Here is a 20,032-nt window from a genome sequence, read left to right on the forward strand (position 1 = left end):
AATGGGTATTGAACTTTGTCAAACACCTTTTCTGCATCTATTGATAAAATCATGAGGTTCTTGTCTTTTGTTTTATTTATATAATGGGTTACATTGATTGTTCTTCTAATGTTGAACCATCCCTGCATACCTGGTATGAAACCCACTTGGCCACGGTGAATTATTTTTTTGATATGTTGTTGAATTCTATTGGCTAGAATTTGGTTGAGGATTTTTGCATCTAAGTTCATTTGGGATATAGGTCTGTAATTTTCTTTTTTTGTAGTGTCTTTACCTGGTTTCGGTATCAGTGATATGCTGGCTTCATGAAATGATTTTGGGAGTATTCCATCCTTTTCTACGCTCCAAAATACCTTTAGTAGTAGTGGTGTTAATTTTTCTCTGAAAGTTTCGTAGAACTCTGCAGTGAAGCCATCCTGGCCAGGGCTTTTTTTTTGTTGTTGTTGGGAGCTTTTCGATTACCTTTTCAACCTCTCCTTTTGTTATGGGTCTATTTAGTTGTTCTACCTCTGTTTGTGTTAGTTTAGGTAGGTAGTGTGTTTCTAGGAATTCATCCATTTCTTGTAGGTTTTCAAATTTGTTAGAGTACAATTTTTCATAGTAATCTGATATGATTCTTTTAATTTCAGCTGGGTCTGTTGTAATATCACCCATCTCATTTCTTGTTTGGGTTGTTTGCTTCCTCTCCTGTTTTTCTTTTGTCGGCTTGGCCAATGATTTATCAATTTTGTTAATTTTTTCAAAAAAACAGCTTTTGGTTTTGTTAACTCTTTCAATTGTTTTTCTATTTTCTATTTCATTTAGTACTGCTTTAATTTTTATTATTTCCTGTCTTCCAGTGCCTGAAGGTTTCTTTTGTTGCTCTCTATTTGTTCAAGTTGTGGGGATAATTCTTTGATTATCCCTTTCTTCTTTTTGTATGTGTGCACCTATTGATATAAATTGACCTCTGAGCACTGCTTTTGCTGTATCCCAACGGTTCTGCTAGGAAGTGTTTTCATTCTCATTGGATTCTATGAATTTCTTTATTCCGTTCTTAATGTCTTCTATGGAAACCCTGGTGGCATAGTGGTTAAGTGCTATGGCTGCTAACCAAAGCGTCGGCAGTTCGGAACTGCCAGGCACTCCTTGGAAACTCTGTGGGGCAGTTCTACTCTGTCCTATAGGGTCGCTGTGAATCGGAATCGACTCGACAGCACTGGGTTTGGTTTTTAATGTCTTCTGTAACCCAGTTGTCTTCTTTTTTTTTTTTTTTTTTAATAATTTTTATTGTGCTTTAAGTGAAAGTTTACAAATCAAGTCAGTCTCTCACATATAAACTTATATACAACTTACTACATACTCCCATTTACTCTCCGCCTAATGAGTCAGCCTGCTCCCTCCTTCCAGTCTCTCCTTTTATGACCGTTTTGCCAGTTTCTATCGCTCTCTACCCTCCCTTCTCCCCTGTAGACAGGAGATGCCAACACAGTCTCAAGTGTCCACCTGATACAAGTAGCTCACTCTTCATCAGCATCTCTCTCCAACCCAATGCCCAGTCCAATCCATGTCTGATGAGTTGTCTTCGGGAATGGTTCCTGTCCTGGGCCAACAGAAGGTTTGGGGACCATGACCGCTGGGATTCTTCTTCTAGTCTCAGTCAGACCATTAAGTCTGGTCTTTTTATGAGAATTTGTAACCCAGTATTTTTTGAGCAGGGTATTGTTCAGTTTCCAAGTATTTGATTTCTTTTCCCTGCTTCTTCTGTTTTTGATTTATACTTTTATGCCCTTGTGGCCAGAGAAGATCCTTTGTAATATTTCAATGTTTTGGATTGTGTTAAGGCTTTCTTTATGACCTAATATGCGGTCTATTCTAGAGAATGTTTCATGTGCACTAGAAAAGAAAGTATACTTAGCTGCTGTTGGGTGGAGTGTTCTGTATATGTCTATAAGGTCGAGTTGGTTGATTCTGGCATTTAGATCTTCCGTGTCTTATTGAGCTTCTTTCCTTATGTCCTGTCCTTCACCAAAAGTGGTATGTTGAAGTCTCCTACTTAATTGTGGAGGTGTCTATTTCACTTTTCAATGCTGTTAGAGTTTGTTTCATGTATCTTGCAGCCCTGTCATTGGGTGCATAGCTATTTAATATGGTTATATCCTCCTGCTATATTGTCCTTTTAATCAACATATAGTGTCCTTCCTTATCCTTTGTGGTGGATTTAACTTTGAAGTCCATTTTGTCACAAATTAGTATTGCCACTCCTGCTCCTTTTTGATTGTTGTTTGCTTGATATATTTTTTTCTATCCTTTGAATTTTACTTTATTTGTGTCTCTAAGTCTAAGGTATGTCTATTGTAGGCAGCACTTAGATGGATCATGTTTTTTTAACCATTCTGCCACTCCCTGTCTCTTTATTGGTGCATTTAGTCCATTAACATTTAGCCTAATTATGGATAGATATGAGTTTAGTGCTGTCATTTTGGTGTCTTTTTTGTGTGTTGTTGACAGTTCCTTTTTCCCACTTAATTTTTTGTGCTGAGTAGTTTACGTATTGTCTTTTCCTCTTCTTCATTGTTGTTGGTTTTGTTTCTGCCGAGTCTCTGGTTTTTTCTTGTGTTTTATTTTGATGAGTAGGATAGTCTCCTTAATATTTACCCCCTATTTTTCGAAGTTTAAACCTCACTTTTATTTTATATCACCTTGTGTTCCTCTCCATATGAAAGATCTATGACTACATTTCTTATTCCCTCTTTATTATTTTAATGTGGTCTTCTTTTACGTAATGACATCACTGTTTCCCTGTTTTGAGCATTTTTTTAAAATTTTGATTTGTTTTTGTGATTTACCTGTCTGGGTTGACTTCTGATTGCTCTGTCCAGTGTTCTAGTCTTGGGCTGATGCCTGATATTATTGATTTTCTAACCAAAGAACTCCCTTTAGTATTTCTTGTAGTTTTGTTTTAGTTTTTACAAAATCCCTAAATTTCTGTTTATCTGGAAATGTCCTCATTTCACCTTCATATTTGAGAGACAATTTTGTTGGATATATAATTGTTGGCTGGCAGTTTTTTTCCTTCAAAACTTTATATAAGTCGTCCCATTGCCTTCTCGCCTGCATGGTTTCTGCCGAGTAGTCCGAGCTTATTCTTATTGACTGTCCTTTTGCAGGTGACTTTTCGATTATCCCTAGCTGCTCTTAAAATTCTCTATCTTTGGTTTTGGCAAATTTTATTTTAATGTCTTGGTGACTTTCTTTTAAAATCTACATTATGTGGAGTTCGATGAGCATCTTGGATAGATATCTTCTCATCTTTCACGATATCAGGGAAGTTTTCTGCCAACAAATCTTCAACAACTCTCTCTGATTTTCTGTTATCCCTCCCTGTTCTGGTACTCCAATCACTTGTAGGTTATTTCTCTTGATAGAGTCCCACATTATTCTTATGTTTTTTTCATTTTTTAAAATTCTTTTATCTGATTTTCCTTCAAGTATATTGGTGCCAAGTCCTTTACCTTCAAGGTCCCCAGTTCTGCCTTCTGCTTGCTTGATTCTGCTCCTCTGCCTTTCTATTGAGTTGTCTAATTTTGTAATTTTATTGTTAATCTTCTGAATTTCCAATTGGTGTCTCTCTATGGATTCTTGCAGTTTATTAAATTTTTCATTATGTTCTTGAAGAACCTTTTTAATTTCTTCAACTGTTTTATCTGTGTGTTCCTTGGCTTGTTCTGTGTATTGCCTGATCTCCTTCCTTATGTCTGGAATAGTTCCGTATATTAATCTTTTGAATTCTGCATCTGGTAATTCCAGTAAGGCATCTTCATCCAGAAGATCCTTTGATTCTCTGTTTTGAGAGCTTGTTGACGTGATCATGGTGTGTTTCTTTATGTGGTTTGATATTGACTGTTGTCTCCAAGCCATCTATAAGTTATTGTTTTAGTTTATTTTATGTTTGCTTACTGTATCCTAGTTTCTTGCTTTGTTTTGTTTTGTTATGCCCAAATGGCTTGCTTGAGTGAGCTAGCTTGACTGTTTTCGCCTTTGGACCTCTGACATCCTGTCACCAGATGGCTAGAGCTGTTATCAGGTATATGAGATTATGAGTCCATTCACTTTTCTTGTGTGAATTCAGCTCAGGTGTCCAGGTAGCTGGTCATCAAGTGTGTGGTACAGGCTCTGTCCTATAGTCTTAGAGGGGCAGGGGTGTTCGGTGTAGGTACCAGTATCTGGTTGCAGCAGGGGGTCATGCTCTGAACAAGGCAGGGGGCTGAGAAGTGTCCCGAGTGTCTCTGAGGAGAGCATGTCCCTCTTCCCTAGAGCGTGCAGGTGGGTGGGTTCTGCAGATGGACCATGGGCACCCAATGCTTTTGGTTGTAAGGACTAGGAGGTACCAGTTATCCATGGACCCCTGTCATGGGTGGCTGGGTGACTTGAGAGGAGCCACCAGTCCTTAGGCCCCTGATGTTTGTAGGTGAGGACCCTGTTTAATAGGCAAAGCCATGTCAAATAACAAACATCCACCTCTCCACTGCACAGGTTAAACAGTCACAATCTGCCAGTAAGGGCCTATTCTTCTGGAATAGGCCCACACAGGTCCATCCAGGGGGGAAAGGTATTCAATGTCCACAGACCATTTATGCTTGGACATGAGCTGCTTCTGTCCTGAGCTCCCCAGGTTAGTGGAGCTGGCAAATTATCTTTTCCCCCTGTTGTGAATTTATTCCTTCTCCAAGTCCAGGAGCATGGCTCAGGGCGTTCAAATGGGCCTATCTCAGGCCCAGGGAAATCAACAGCCACTGAAGCCAGCTTGGGGGTGGGGGGTGCTGTAAAATATACGCAAGTACTTAGATTTTGCCAAGAGCACCATTTTTCTCTGGTTCCAGAGGTGTGAGTAGGCTGTGTGGCTGGCTATTTCTCCCTGAGGAAACTGCGGCAGAACACTACAACCAGCCCGCCACAGCCACTTCCAGGAATGGTGCCTGAGGGATCTCAGACATTCAGGTCCGGCAACTCCTGTCTGCTTCTGAATGGTCTCACTCTCCACCTGCCACTTGGTCCATTTTCTAACCTTGCCTTTGATGTTCAGGGCTCCTAGCTTGTCATAATTGTTTCACTTGATTTTTCGGGTCTTTGTTGTAAGATGGAACGCAGGAAGCATCTGGCTATTCCGCCATCTTCTATCTGAGCATGTTAAATGTGAATGAAAGTTTAAAAATAAGATGAAAGCATGAGTATGCCAAAGGGTCCTCTGTGCATATTGGAAAGAAGAAGGTAGTTCAAAGGGAAAGGTTGATAATTCTAAGGTCCCAGATGGAAGAGAATGGGAAACTATAATGATTACATCAACTGACATTTAATAAATACCTACCATGGGCCAGGCATTTCAATTGTGTTAGAACCCACAGGGAGAAGAAGTTAAGCTGGGAAGAGGTAGGTACATCTTTTCCTTTGAGATTAGAACAAAGATTCTTAATCTCAACTCCCTGAAATTATATGCTAAACTTAGTGGGCAAGTGCATTAAAAAAAAAAAAAAAATCCAAAAGGCAGCCCATATCTTTCATCAGATTTCTAAAAAGTGTGTTTGAGCCCTCTCTTTCAAAGATAAAAGAATTAAGGAAGGGTGAAAGATTGGTTTTAGAAATAAATACTTTGAGGTGAAGAGATAAGAAAATGAGATGGCTTCTGCAAGTTATCCCTTTCAAGGCCTAATTATTTTCTGCTTTGAATTTTAAATGGAATGCATGCTGAATCATTGAGTGTGTCTGAATTTTTCAGCAGTATGAATTTTTTCTTGCCTCACCCCACCAATCCTACCCTCAGTGTCCAGAGGGACATATGTGTTCCAAATAATTTTTTAAAATCAAAATCCATCTTTTACCTACCAAAAGTATTGATTCAGCACTTCATACAATACCCTGTAAAAGGAGTAATTTGTGGCACACACTCATTTCTTCCATTTCAAGCAATTATATAGGTCCTCACCTTGCAGCAGCACACACTGCGAGAAAAGTTTCCCAAGAAACCTCAGAGGCAGACTATGTAAGTGAGCAATATATTTCCCACAGGTTGGGAAAGGATTATCCTCTCGATGAAGTAGGATTGTTGTTAGGTGCCATCGAGTCAATAACGACTCATAGTGACCCCATGTGACAGATTGGAACTACCCCTTTTGGTTTTGATCTTGACGGAAACAGATTGCCAGAGCCAGGCGTTTCTCCTACTAGTCGCTAGGTAAAGATGACCAGGTGTTTCTCCTTTGGAACCACTGGGCGGGTTCCAACTGCCAACCTTTTAGTTAGCAGGCTAGTGCTTAACTATTTGAGCCACCAGGGCTCCTCTGAAGTAGGATTAGATTCTCTTTAGGACAGTGAAATTTGGTGATTATGACATTCCCAAATTCTGGTGATTGGCTTATCTTCTCCCCTCCGGTGTATATGTCTAATGGCAAATTGAACTTCCATCCTTTAGGCTCTGCATATACTTTTCTGGGATCAATGGGTTCACCCAAAATCCATTTTTTACACCTCACCCAATCTAAGTTCTCCAAATATCTTCTCAATGAGGTCTTCTTTGGTGAATCTTATTTCAGATTCTGGTTTTGGCTGTCATCAACCTAACTTTGGATAGTTTAGTGCCTTTTATTCAGTTTTTATTTTTGTATTTGTCGACTATCAATGATAAAATTTCAATGAGTTCTTCTGAAAATCATCAAATAACATTTATGAAATGCTCTTGCAAAGTTTTGGCAAATAACAGTACTATGCAATCACAAAGCGTAGTGATTTTTTTTTTTCCTAAAGCTTTCTGAGGAATTGGTGTCCTGGCCACTGCCTCATCCCTAAATAAAGTGGGTGGACGCTCCTCTCAGACTTTCGCTCCTTTTGTCTTTTGGTCGGATTAGAACTGTCATGGCGCCTTCAAGAAGACAGGGGAGATCTTTGTCTAGCAGAATCACCGGGGGTTCCTGGACTGGGTACAGGGGTGGACAGAGAAGAGGTCCCCAGGTGGAATGGAAAAGGCCGAACTCCCCGAGCGGCCCCCGCCAGACCGGCTCAAGGGGAAGAGGCCCGGTTGAAGACTCCCTCCCACTGACCCTCTAAACTGGGCACCGCCCACTCAGCCGCCTTGTCCAATGGAAACCTAAGGCAGTGCGGCACCGCCCATCTGTTGGTCAGGACGCCGCGAGGGCGGGGCCCGTAGTTCGGTTGCGCTGTGGAGCGCAGCTGTGAGGGAGTCTCTCTGATCCGGGGCCCCGGAACCCGAGCTGGAGCTGAAGCGCAGGCTGCGGGGAGCGGTGTCCGGAGGTGAGCGCAGAAGGGAACGAGGGAATCGGGTGGGAGGTCGGCAAGGGGACGAAAGGATCGGCTTCCGAGCCCCAGGGCGTTGGACCCCGGCAGGCGGGTGCCTGAAGGCGGCCTTGCTCACTCGGAAGCCCGGGCCGGCCCGCCTGAGCCCGGGGGTCGCCTCTGCCCCACAGTCCCTGCCTGGCCCTCCTCAACCTCCTCGGAGTGGAGGCGGCCCGGAATTCCGCCCGCGCGGGTCGGGAGGGCCCTGACGTTCGCTTCGAACTCTGGCTGACGAGGGCGGGGCCGACGGGCGGGGGCGGGGCGGGCGGGCGGTGCGGGCCCGGCGGCCTGCGGAAGCGCTGCGGCCGGCGCGCTGGCTGCGCGGGGGCGTGGCCTCCGCCCTGACGGCGCCGCCCGCCAGCCCGCTGGCCTTTGATGAGGTGGCCGCAGCGCACTTTGGGGCCTGCGGGCCGCGCTGTTCCAGACACCGGGCAGGGCGACCTGTTGGAATGCGAAATTCGGAGGGCCTCTTCTTCTCTAGAGCTTGCTTTATTTCTGACTGGACAGTTTTGCGGGTCTCGGACCTTTTTGGTCAGCTCAGGAGAGGCCCGGGCCTGCGAGCTGTTGCTGAGGAGTTGAAACACAGAGGGGCGACAGTTCAGTAAATGAAAGTCTCTGAGAAAAACTTAGCGGGACGACCTACACTGCTCAGAAGTGAACATACTGTGCATCTTGAGGTGACTGGAGGCAGCGAGGAGATTCCCCTATGGGCGTAAATTCAACAGACATTCATTCGAGTGCCTGTCACAGGCCAAACACTAACAAAAAAACAAACCCGTTGCAGTTGAGTGGATTCCGACTCTTAGTGACCCTGGAGAACCAAGTAGAGCTGCCCCATAGGGTTTCCAAGGAGCGGTTGGTGGATTCGAACTGCCAACCTTTTGGTTAGCAGCCAAGCTCTTAACCGCTACTGGGAAAAGACTGGGGAGGGAAGGGACAAGCACATTTTAAGGGCATCTCTTTGATGAAAGCTCCTCTTCTCTTGTGCCCTACTGTCGATTAGTAGTTGTCTGTGCCCTGGTGGGTTTGAAGCGTGGACTCTTGGTTAGCGGCCCAGCACTTTAACCACTGCGCCACCTGGGCTCCTGAATTCCACTGATATTTCCTATTATAATCTAGCTGGAAATTTTTCTTAGCTGTTCCACATACCAGATGCATTCATTGATTATAGTTGCTCTAGAAATTAACCGATACAAACTTTCTTATCCATTTTCTTAGCTACTTTTCATGGGAAGAAGGAGAATGATCTCTGGTAGATTATTAAGGCGTGGTTTCGCGGCTTGGCTGAGTGAAATCTCTTTGGGAAGCCAGGACTTAGAAAATAACATGGAGAAAGAGTATCTTACCAGATTTTCTCTGTCCTGCCTTGTTGCTTCTTGGTGTTTACTAGAATTTCATCTAATAGAAATTTCTGGACTTGGGTTGAATATAGTGTGAGTTGGGGGTATGGGTGGGCAGAAGTGGGCATCAGAGAGTTCTAAAAAAGAAATGTGGACTTTTCAAAATATTGGTGTTGCTTGGAGGCTCCTGGCATTCTGAACTAAGAGGAGCAAATTTACTTTTCAGAATATCAGTTTTATACTAAAGAGCATTGCCTTGACCCAGCACACACAGGTTCCAACTCCTTCACAGCCTTTGTTCTTAGAGATAGGGAATAACATTCAGTGATTGTCTTTTGACTTTCTGGAAGTTAGTGACATTTCGCTTTTAAGGATTCTTTTTCTTAGAATTCTTTTTAAGAGTTCTTTTTCTCAGCCATGTTCTGAGAAATTTTATACTATACAGTACTTTCTTTTACAAAGGCTGTATCTTAAGTTATTTGTCAGATTCAATGCCCCAAAGCATGGAAACTTAGGAATGTTTAAGCCATGTGAATGAAATGGAAACTGGAAACAAAGTCTTAGAACTGCTTTGAATTTGTGACTACATGCGTTCGGGGGATCTCATTTATTTTGTTCACTATTATATCTCAAGCAGATAGCCCAGTGCTTGGCCCATGATAAGTGCTTAATAAACATTTGTTGCATGAATGAATGAAAAAAAAATGTTGCTAACCAGTACTCATTAGCCACACTCACATTTTTAAGGTCATTAGGGGTGAGGTCACTAACCTCTGCCAGTCACTTGGACCAAGGATAGCCTCACCATGGATTGGTAGGCTTGTTCTGTGTCTAGGAGGATGGATAGTGAATGCCAAGTTTAGTTCTAGCTGGGTAAATCAACTAAGAGTTTCAGCTGGATAAAGTCAGCCTAAGTGTTAGATCAGTAGAACATTTTGGAGTTCACACTCATCTGTTCTGAACTTGGGTGCTCTGAAAGGAAAGGCTATTGGATGAATATTTTTGCTGTTTACTTGGATCTTACTAGGTGGGGTTATACTTCCTCCCCTTCTCTAGACTAGTCTTAGGAGAATAGTTAATGTTTGAATATTCAAGCAGCATTAATTCTCATTTTGGAAACAAAGGAGGTTTTTTTTTTAATTTTCTTTCAAATAAGGTTATTAGGATTATTTTTATAGATCTGTCTTGATACCCTCTACCTTCCCCTTCCCTCCTTGCCCAACCAGTGCAGGACTGAGTGTTCCTTCCAGCATGTCGGAGGGGGAGTCCCAGACGGTACTCAGCAGTGGCTCAGATGCAAAGGTAGAATCCTCATCCTCAGCTCCTGGCCTGACGTCAGTGTCACCTCCCGTGACCTCCACAACTTCAGCTGCCTCCCCAGAGGAGGAAGAAGAAAGTGAAGATGAGTCTGAGATCTTGGAAGAGTCACCTTGTGGTCGCTGGCAGAAGAGGCGAGAAGAGGTAAGGCGGTGGTAACGGCACTCTTGGGAGAATGAATTCTAAGGTGAGAACTAGAGGGGCAAAAGTCTCAAAGGGGCAGACCAAACTTCAACAGGCTGGGGGCTAAGAAAAGATGATCAAATGGAGTATTGAAATGGAGGGTTCATGAGGTAACTTTACTTTCTTTTCATTTGAATTTCTTCCTAGGTGAATCAGCGGAATGTACCAGGTATTGACAGTGCATACTTGGCCATGGATACAGAGGAGGGTGTAGAGGTTGTGTGGAATGAGGTACAGTTCTCTGAGCGCAAGAACTACAAACTACAGGAGGTAGGTGGCGGTGAAGGGATGGGGCCTTGGGGGTATTAGGACACTGATGTTAGAGTGGGCCTAGTCTTGCGAAGCTGACTGTGAGGAGGGTGTATTGGGGTTAGATCATTTCTGGCGAGGGATAGGGAATGGGATGTAATGTAATAGACTTTTCAAGATTATTGCAGTGATTTCTGAATGCTGTTATCCCACTGTCTCCCCACTCCCAGGAGAAGGTCCGTGCTGTGTTTGATAATCTGATTCAGCTGGAACATCTCAACATTGTTAAGTTTCATAAGTATTGGGCCGACATTAAAGAGAACAAGTCCAGGGTAAGAACTCTTCCTGGTATTTTCTTATTGCAGGGACTAGCTACATTTATTGTTCTTATATCCAGAGATTAAAACAAGGTAGTTTTTTAAAAATTTTTATTGTACTTTAGATGAAGATTTACAGAGCAAAATAGTTTCTCATTAAACAATACACATATTGTTTTGTGAAATTGGTTGCCAACCCCACGACATGTCAGCGCTCTTGCCTCTCGACCTTGGGTTGCCCATTATCAGCTTTCCTGTCCCCTCCTGCCTTCTCGTCCTTGCCCCTAGGCTGGTGTGCCCATTTAGTCTCATAAAACAAGGTAGTTTTGAAACAAAACTGGAATCAGTTACGGTGGGGATAAGAGTAGGGCTTTGACTACCATCTCTGCCTTTAGTCTTGTTATAGACCGGACACAAGTGAAGGAAATTTTTGCTTTCTCCTTGCCATATCTCTTATTGCATGGTAGTCTTTCATTGTCCTATTAATTCCAAGGAAGTCATGCTAAAAACAAAAATAGGGGGGAAAAAAAAAACTTTCTGAGTATATATCTGGTGTATATGCCACCAGGTAAGGGATCATTTCTACTATAAGGCCTTACTTGTATCCTTTGCCTCCCCAGGTCATTTTTATCACAGAATACATGTCATCTGGCAGTCTTAAGCAGTTTCTGAAGAAGACTAAAAAGAACCACAAGACTATGAATGAAAAGGTATGAAGGGAAAGCTGACAAAGTGTTAGGCTGGTGTGAGTTTAAAAAAGGTTGCTGATTAGGATGCTGATCAGGAAGGGATGAAGGGAACTGGTGAGTGGGGCGTTGAGAGAGGGATTACTGCTGACCCTCGGACCATACCCTATTCCAGGCTTGGAAACGCTGGTGCACACAAATCCTCTCTGCCTTAAGGTAAGTTGTGTCTGGTTAGTTTCTTTCCTGTATTTCCTGATTTAGTTCCTCCAAACTGATTTCAGGGTACTACTCTGCTGTTCTTTTCTGCCTCTCCCCACTTTCTTTGAGTCATACACTGTCAAGATTAGGCCCCTGTGGGTCTTTTTGAGCATTCATCCTAATGCCCTAACCATAATACTTTCTCCCTCCTAACTCTTTCTCCTAGTGCGTATCCAGCTATTTAAATCATTAGGCATAATGGAGATTCAGGGTGTGGGGATTATCTTTGTGGTGACCAGCAGGAGACCTGGCCCTTGCTCCTCTTAACCCTTGGGTTCCCCCTGCCCTTCATGTCCCAGTGGTCCCTCTAACAGCCCAGTGCCCCCACAGCTACCTGCACTCCTGTGACCCCCCCATCATCCATGGGAACCTGACCTGTGACACCATCTTCATCCAGCACAACGGACTCATCAAGATTGGCTCTGGTGAGGGGAGGGAGAGCTTCTGGGCAGGGGAGCCTCGGGAATTTGGGAACCATGGGGGTAAGATGAAAGGAATGGGGGAGAACAGAGCAAAATATGAAGTGTGGGCTGGTGATAAGAGAAAGTACCTTGTAAGCGGTAATTCATAGAGGCCAGTTAATTAGTAGAGAGAGAGGATAGGGTATAATCTTGTACCTTCATGGAGAGAAACTGGGGTTAATACAGACAGGAGATTGGGAGCGGGCAAGAGAGAGGTGTGAGGTCTGATTTGAGCCCCAGGGGCCAGACCCTACCAAAGGAGGCTGCAGGCTGTGCCCGCTGCGAGTGCATTCATTTGCTGTGTATCCGTGTGCAGTGTGCAGCATTTCCGTGTGCCGTGTCCGCGTGATGGCTGTGTGTCCATTTGTCTGGGGCTTGGCTGCTCCATTGCTCACAACTTTTCTCTGTTTTCCTCCCTCCCGCTTACGGGCTGCTCTGTTCCCAACAGTCTTTCATAGGATTTTTGCTAATGGTGAGAGCTCCCTCTGCCCCACTTGGGGCTCTCGGTTTGTGCTCCCTCTGCTCCCTTTTGCGGCTGCTCAGCGTGTGCAGTCGTGGGAGCGAGCCCCTCTTCCCTTGCTTCCCCTGCCTAATTGTGCCTGCTTAGCTTTTGCCTCCCAGCCCTGCACCCGCTTGCTCCACCATAACCTGCTTGTTTCCTGTGGATTCTGCCTGGCTGGCCGCTTACCTCTTGGATTCTCATTCCCTTTCATCATCAGGCTGTGCTCCTAGACTGTGTGATTTGTAGTCATTGTTTATGACCTGAGTGAGTCCAAATTGGGCCTGGCCCTGGTTCCTCATTTCAGCCTGTGGCAGGCAGTATTGAGAGTAAGGGGGTAGAGTACGGGTCTGAAAAGTTTTGGATTAAAAGTAAAATGTATTCAAGGGTATTACCTCAGTTCTGAGCTATTTTTGAGTTTCTGTCAGCCAAGATGGTAAGAAGGGGGCTATCTACTTGGTTTGTATGTTAATGCTTCTTACCCTTCATTATCCAAGTTCTTGAGGTCTCTAATTGTCCCAGATTAGGAAGGGCTGCTTACGTTTTTATGACATTTACAGGATGAATGAAAGAACCAAAGCCAAACAGTTTAATGTGATCAGAGGTTAGACGGACCTGGAATTTGGGGAAATGAGCAGGCCACAAATGAAGTTTTTCTCTAGACTGTGTTGCTTCTTGACTAGCCCAAAGCCCCATGATACCTGTTAATTTAGTATGGAGCTGATGTTGCTACTGAGTTAGGGACCTTAGATGAGAAGTAGCAGGCCTGAAAAAGGGGAAGTCAGCGGTGATCCCATTTGGTTTGTAGTTCAAAATGGGCAATGGGATAGGTTTGTGCCTGTTGAGGGTTAGAAAGGAGACTTCAGGAGAGTTTGGCTTTTGGGGGCCTCTCTTGGGAGTGAGAATATGCTTCCTTGATGGTTGTCAGATTGTGGGTATTTCCCCTATTCCCAGTGGCTCCTGACACTATCAACAATCACGTGAAGACTTGTCGAGAAGAGCAGAAGAATCTACACTTCTTTGCACCAGAGTATGGAGGTGAGGCACCCAGTTTCTCTGCCTTGTCCTCGTCTCCCAGTTTTTCCACCTTATAACCTGAGGTACAGAGGTAACATAACTCAGACTTTAGTCCTTCAGTGCTAGCATACAAAGAGTTTTTTTAAGAGGCATTTCTGCCACCTCCCATTTCTAGTCTCCTTATTCACTCCAGCCTTTTCTGTTTTTCCTAGAAGTCACTAATGTGACAACAGCAGTGGACATCTACTCCTTTGGGATGTGTGCATTGGAGGTGAGGAGATTAGAAGGGAGGGAAGAAGCAGGGTCAGATTAGAAGGTGAGAGAGGAAAGGGAGGAGGGAGGATAGGTAAGGTGCTGGTCTTGAGGAAGTGATTGTGGGAGCACAGAGGTTCTTAGTTCTTTTCCCCTTCACTGCAGATGGCAGTGCTGGAGATTCAGGGCAATGGAGAGTCCTCATATGTGCCACAGGAAGCCATTAGCAGTGCCATCCAGCTTCTAGAAGACCCATTACAGAGGGTAAGGATCTTAAGGCTCACTCCCTCATTTACAGACTTTCAGATATCTTCAGGTTTTCCTTCCTATCTACCTGCTGGGAGTATGTGCTCTTCTAAGAGCAAGGGAAGGGAACAGAAAACAGAAATGATAGACAGAAACAGTTAATATTCCATTAGGTGGTGCCTACCATTTTTTTTTGTATACAGATAGGTTGGGGGGTTAAGATGAGTAATACTGGGTTTAAAGGTTATGGGTTAATTAGGTATGTCTAACATGGAAGTAGAGCCTTGGTGGCACAGTGGTTAAGAGATCAAGCTACTAACCAAAAGGTCGGCAGTTCAAATCCACCAGCCACTCCTTGGAAACCCTATGGGGCAGCTCTACTCTGTCTTACAGGGTTGCTGTGAGTTGGAATCAACTCGACGGCAAAAGATTTTTTTTTTTTTAAGATGGAGGTACGGCGCCCTGGTGGCACAGCGGTTAAGCACTTTGCTGCTAACCAAAAGGTCAGCAGTTTGAACCCAGCAGCCACTCCATAGGAGAAAGACATGGCAGCCTGCTCCTGTAAAGATTTATAGCCTTGAAAACCAAATGGAGCAGTTCTACTCTGTCCTATAGGGTCACTATGAGTTGGCATCTACTTGACAGCAATGAGTTTTTTTTTGGGGGGGGGGGTGGTGACATGGAGGAAACCTAATTTGGTGGTTACCCCAGGCCATTGGTATACACTCTTATCTTGGTATTTTTAAAGAAATTGATCAATATGAACTAATCAGATCAATCATTTGGGATTTGGTATTTATACAGTTTTAACTAGGGAAGGCATCTTAAAATAATGAGCTAAGATATAAAGGCTGTAAGGGTTTTGAATCAGTCGATAGATACAGTAAGTAGAGACTGGACAGAAAAGGTGCAAATGAGAAGAGTTGGTAATTCAGTAGATAAATATAATAGGAGTAGGAAGGCTAGTGGGAAGTCATGAGGCTAATATGGACCAAGTTTCTAGTTCAGCACTAGGGTAGGATATCCAAGTAAAAGATTTAGGTATGTGACCTTGTTGGCATTCAAGAATGAAAGTAGGAAAGCAGGCTAGTTGTCATGGGACTATGGGAGATAGAAAGGAGGTGGTTTAGGGGAAGCATGGAGGAAACCAGTGGATTCAATAAATGATTATAGTGGACCAAAGAAATTGTGGTTCTACACTTGGCAAATAAAAAGGATGGTGAATATTACTCATCACAGTGGGTAAATCTGGGGAGAGAGAAGCTAAGTTTGGTGAGGGTTGGAGAAGAAGATAGGCGGTAAGTGGGCTAGGAGGGCAGAGGTAGGAAATAAGGAAAAAAAAAATTATAAGTTTGAATAGTAAAGAAAAAGAAAGCTTGTGGTTAGAAAGCAGAAAAATAATTAAAACCAGAAAGAGTGAATGATGTATTTCGAATAATCCCTTACAGTTTTCAAAGCCCTTTCAGATACATTTCTCAGTTTGTTCACTCAAGTACTAAGTATCTACTATGTACAAAATCTTGTGCTAAATGTAATGAGGGATATGAAGATGAATATGATGGAGTATTTGCCAGATGTCTGCTCTAGTTCCTTGTTCCCTTTTCTAGGAGTTCATTCAAAAGTGCCTGCAATCTGAGCCTGCCCGCAGACCAACAGCCAGAGAACTTCTGTTCCACCCAGCACTGTTTGAGGTGCCCTCGCTCAAACTCCTTGCTGCCCACAGCACTGTGGGACACCAGCGTGAGTTGCTTTGGCTCTGCTAGGAGTCTTCTTCTAATCTGGAGCCTTGTGACCATCACTGGCATGCTCTCTTTACTATTTCCAAAGAGATTCCTTGCCTGACAGGAAACCCATGCCTTCTGTGACATTAAGGGATCTTAATCTGGCTATCCCTCCATAACATCGTGCTCCATCATATCCTTCAGACATGATCCCAGAGAATGCTCTGGAGGAGATCACCAAAAACATGGATACCAGTGCTGTACTGGCGGAAATCCTTGCAGGGCCAGGAAGAGAACCGATTCAGACTTTGTGAGTAACTAACTAAAGAGGGACAGATTGGTTGGTACCACTATGAGGGTTCTGTAAACTGCCCATTCTCTGGGAATGGTTGAATCTGCTATTTTGTTTCCTTCCTTTCATCTTTTTTTCTCTCTTCTCTTTTCTAGGTACTCGCAGTCACCAGCTCTGGAATTGGATAAATTCCTTGAAGATGTCAGGTGAGAGAATAGGCAGAAGACGGGCTTCCTTGAGGAAGCAGGGGTGAGTGTCCTAAGACGTTCATAGAACCCATGTGACCTGTCTTCATCTCCCACCAGAAATGGAATCTACCCCCTGACAGCCTTTGGGCTGCCTCGGCCCCAGCAGCCACAGCAGGAGGAGGTGACATCCCCCGTGGTGCCTCCCTCTGTCAAGACTCCAACACCTGAACCAGCTGAGGTGGAGACCCGCAAGGTAGGGGCTACGTGGGTATGGGTGTCTTGGTGGTCATAGTAGAATGGAGGCAGAGAGGACATCTCAAATAAGGCTTTGTCCTTTAGAGGAAAAAACGAATATATGTCAGCTTCCCGGCAGCCATGTCCTAAGAGCTGGAAAGACTTCCGAGGGCTGAGGGTTTTTAACGGACTGGTCTCTACTTTAGTGACCCTCTCTGCCCTCTCTTCCTAGGTGGTGCTGATGCAGTGCAACATTGAGTCAGTGGAGGAGGGAGTCAAACACCATGTAATGCTCAGGGCCAGGGCTGCACCGGGCTGGGTGGCCAGGGGGAGGGGGAGAGAAGCCTCATTATCTGTTTTATCCTCCAGCTGACGCTTCTGTTGAAGCTGGAGGACAAACTGAACCGGCACCTGAGCTGTGACCTCATGCCAAGTGAGTCCTTTCCCTCGGAAGATGGAGAGTCTATGAGCCTTACCCCTGAGGGACATAATCAGGGGTGGTGGAGATGACAAGGCAATAATAACACATTGACTAACACAGAATGAATATCTTAGCCCCTAAAATTGGTGGGTGGATCTGACAGTTTTGCTTGTACCATTCTTTTCTAGCCAGGGTAACCTGATTAGGGCTATTTTAAGAGTTCTGTGTCCCTCACTCCATACTTTCCTCAACCTCTCCTGTTTCTCTCGCTGTCAGATGAGAACATCCCAGAGTTGGCAGCTGAGCTGGTGCAGCTGGGCTTCATTAGCGAGGTGAGGTTCCTTCCTTCATCTGCCCTGGCTGCCTCCATTCCTCCTTTTCTCTCAGGCCCTGTCTCACTGAGCTCTCTCCCCTAGGCTGACCAGAGCCGACTGACTTCTCTGCTAGAGGAGACTCTGAACAAGTTCAATTTTGCCAGGAACAGCACCCTCAACTCAGCCGCTGTCACCGTCTCCTCTTAGAGCTCACTTGGGCCAGGCCCCTAATCTGAGCTGCGGCTGTCACTAGATGTGCGACAGCCCTCTTGACCCCCTCCCCCCAGTCAGTATTACCCTGTGAAGCCCTGTCTCTCCTTCGGAGGGCTTTGGGGACTCCCTGGTTCTGAGCATCATCCTCCTCTGCTCCTTCTCTTCCTCCCCTCTGCACTTTGTTTACTTGTTTTGCACAGACGTGGGCCTGGGCCTTCTCAGCAGCCACCTTCTAGTTGGGGGCTAGTAGCTGACCTGCTGGCTCCCGCCCAGCCTATGTGGAAAGCAGGCCCGCGGGCACTGGGAGAGCTGAATTCTGCAATCCCGCTGGGGCAGACGGGCGGGAGAGAAGGGTGGTGCTGCAGTGGTGGCCCTCGGGGGGCCATTGGGTTCACCTCAGTTGCTGCTGTAATAAAAGTCTACTTTTTGCTAAAAGCGTCGTGTGTGTTTGGCCTTACCCGCTAGGGGGAGCGGGGATCCGAGCCCGCCGCCAGGGGCGCGGTGGTTGGGCTTCCTTCAGGTAGTAATCGGGGCGGAACTGGGCCGCAGGCCGCGGGGCGGGGCCAGAACCAGGTAGGGCTGCCCGGCGGCGGCGAGGCGTGTAGGAGCAGGATGAGGTGCCGCCGCCTCTGCAGATTCGGTAATTTCCGGCCCTTCCGACTCCCCTGCGACTTCTCTTCCTCTGCTCATCCTACAGCCCAAGGTTAACCTGGGGCTGCCTGCGACCCGCGTGCCTTCCCTGTCCCCCGGCTCAGGCCCGTCCCTCCGCCCTGCTTTACAGACGCGGCCCGGGGGCCCCAGCGGCTTATGAGTGTGGGGCTTGCGCTGATCCTGGTGGGCCACGTGAACCTGCTGCTCGGGGCCGTGCTGCACGGCACCGTCCTGCGGCACGTGGCCAATCCCCGCGGCGCCGTCACACCAGAATACACCACAGCCAATGTCATCTCCGTGGGCTCGGGGCTGCTGGTGAGCCGACGGGTGGGGCGGGGCCGAGGGCGGTGAGCGCTGAGAGCAGAGCAGGCCTCAGGCCTTGTGTCTTCCATAGAGTGTTTCCGTGGGACTTGTGGCCCTCCTGGCATCCAGGAATCTTCTTTGCCCGCCACTGGTGAGAGGGGACTTCTCGAGCTTGTAAGGAAGCCTTTGCCCAGGGAAATGGGGGGTGATTCAGCTCCATCTTTAAATGGGGAGGAGCCTCAATCAGAAGCTGAGGTGTCTAGTCAGTGGGAAAATTAGCCACCCTCAGCTGCTCACTCTGATCTTCTGCCCCTGCCAGCACTGGGCCCTGCTGGCCCTAGCTCTGGTGAATCTGCTCTTGTCTGCTGCGTGCTCCCTGGGCCTCCTCCTTGCTGTGTCACTCACTGTGGCCAATGGTGGCCGCCGTCTTATCGCTGACTGCCATCCAGGACTGCTGGATCCTTTGGTACCACTGGACCAGGGGTCTGGACATGCTGACTGCCCCTTTGACCCCACGAGAATCTACGTGAGCATACTCTTTCTCATCCTTTTTGCAGTCCTCAAAGCTTTGGCCCTTCTGCCCTTTTAATTTTGCCTACTTACTCCTCCTGCCTCACTCTGTTAGTCCCCATCCTTTATCCTTGCCTTTTAGGATACAGCCTTGGCTCTTTGGATCCCTTCTTTGGTCATGTCTGCAGTGGAGGTGGGGCTGTCTGGTTACTGCTGTTTGGCTGCACTCATCCTTCGAGGGGTTGGGCCCTGCAGGAAGGAAGGGCTGCAGCAGCAGGTAAGGAAGAAGAGCAGGAAGGTTCCTGGGCTCTCCTGCTGAGAAACTTGTGAGGAGGGCTTTAAAAGTTTAGATTCCATTGAAAAGATGCTAATCTATAATTCAGGGCCAGGGTACTAACTCCACCCTCTTCCGCAGCTGGAGGAACTGACAGAGCTTGAACCACCTAAATGCAAAAGGCAGGAAAATGAGCAGCTACTGATTCAAAATCAAGAAATCCAGGCATCCCAGAAAAGTTGGGTTTAGGACAGGTAATGGGCTATGAGGGCTGTGGCCTGAGTAAGAGTGGGGGCAGGGAACTGCCCTTAGAACTGGGTCTGGTTCTTTGCTGCTTCCCCCTCTGACCTGGGCTCTCCCCTCTATCAAGCAGGTGCTGTTCCAGAGGCTCAGTTCACAAGGGTTGGCCACTAAGCAGGGGACCCTGACCCCTACGGCAGTATAAACAGTTGTAATAAAATAACTTCTCTGTTTTTGCACTCAATCATGATTCCTTTTGCAGGGAAGGGGCACTGGGCTGGTGATGGGGGTGACCTTGATCAAAGAATACAGTGGTCTCACTTACTTATAAAACTTTAATGAGTTTATAACTTCCCTTAGCTCTATCAGCTAATGAAAGGAAAAGCTAGTGCTGGGTAGCCCTCCACACCACTGGCTGATGAATTTCAGCACATCCTGGCACACTGGGCTGTGAGAAGTCTGTGAGCAAATGGAAAGAAAATGAGAGGAACACATTACTGCTGCTGAGAGAAACATTCCT

At 45.9% G+C, this 20,032-nt stretch overlaps 3 protein-coding genes across 5 annotated transcripts in view; 2 read left to right on the forward strand and 1 right to left on the reverse strand.

Moving 5' to 3' along the window:
- Positions 1-7,152: 7,152 nt before the first annotated feature.
- NRBP1 (nuclear receptor binding protein 1) lies at positions 7,153-17,967 on the forward strand. 2 transcript variants are annotated; one of them, XM_003411945.4, is made up of 18 exons: positions 7,153-7,284; positions 9,893-10,127; positions 10,314-10,436; positions 10,646-10,747; positions 11,353-11,442; positions 11,594-11,634; positions 12,007-12,101; positions 13,591-13,674; positions 13,866-13,924; positions 14,071-14,169; positions 15,759-15,891; positions 16,077-16,182; positions 16,320-16,370; positions 16,470-16,605; positions 16,819-16,872; positions 16,956-17,019; positions 17,284-17,339; positions 17,424-17,967. In XM_003411945.4, the coding sequence occupies exons 2-18, from the start codon at positions 9,918-9,920 to the stop codon at positions 17,526-17,528; spliced, it is 1,608 nt and encodes a 535-aa protein (XP_003411993.1). In that variant the 5' UTR covers positions 7,153-7,284; positions 9,893-9,917; the 3' UTR covers positions 17,529-17,967. The 2 variants fall into 2 exon arrangements, with proteins under 2 accessions (XP_003411993.1, XP_064151228.1); XM_064295158.1 differs by having other exon boundaries at positions 7,178-7,284; positions 9,898-10,127.
- Positions 17,467-20,032, reverse strand: part of IFT172 (intraflagellar transport 172) — a 39,221-nt gene continuing 36,655 nt past the window's right edge. For both annotated transcript variants that reach the window (XM_003411846.4, XM_064295157.1), the window contains one exon: positions 17,467-19,971. In XM_003411846.4, the coding sequence (XP_003411894.3) occupies positions 19,882-19,971 (90 nt within the window). In that variant the 3' untranslated portion in view covers positions 17,467-19,881. The remainder of the gene's footprint in view (positions 19,972-20,032) is intronic.
- KRTCAP3 (keratinocyte associated protein 3) lies at positions 18,342-19,521 on the forward strand. The gene is made up of 5 exons (XM_023550543.2): positions 18,342-18,500; positions 18,580-18,639; positions 18,808-19,014; positions 19,141-19,275; positions 19,414-19,521. The coding sequence occupies exons 1-5, from the start codon at positions 18,342-18,344 to the stop codon at positions 19,519-19,521; spliced, it is 669 nt and encodes a 222-aa protein (XP_023406311.1).

The sequence above is a fragment of the Loxodonta africana genome, chromosome 12 (assembly GCF_030014295.1).
Source record: "Loxodonta africana isolate mLoxAfr1 chromosome 12, mLoxAfr1.hap2, whole genome shotgun sequence".
Classification (NCBI taxonomy): domain Eukaryota; kingdom Metazoa; phylum Chordata; class Mammalia; order Proboscidea; family Elephantidae; genus Loxodonta; species Loxodonta africana.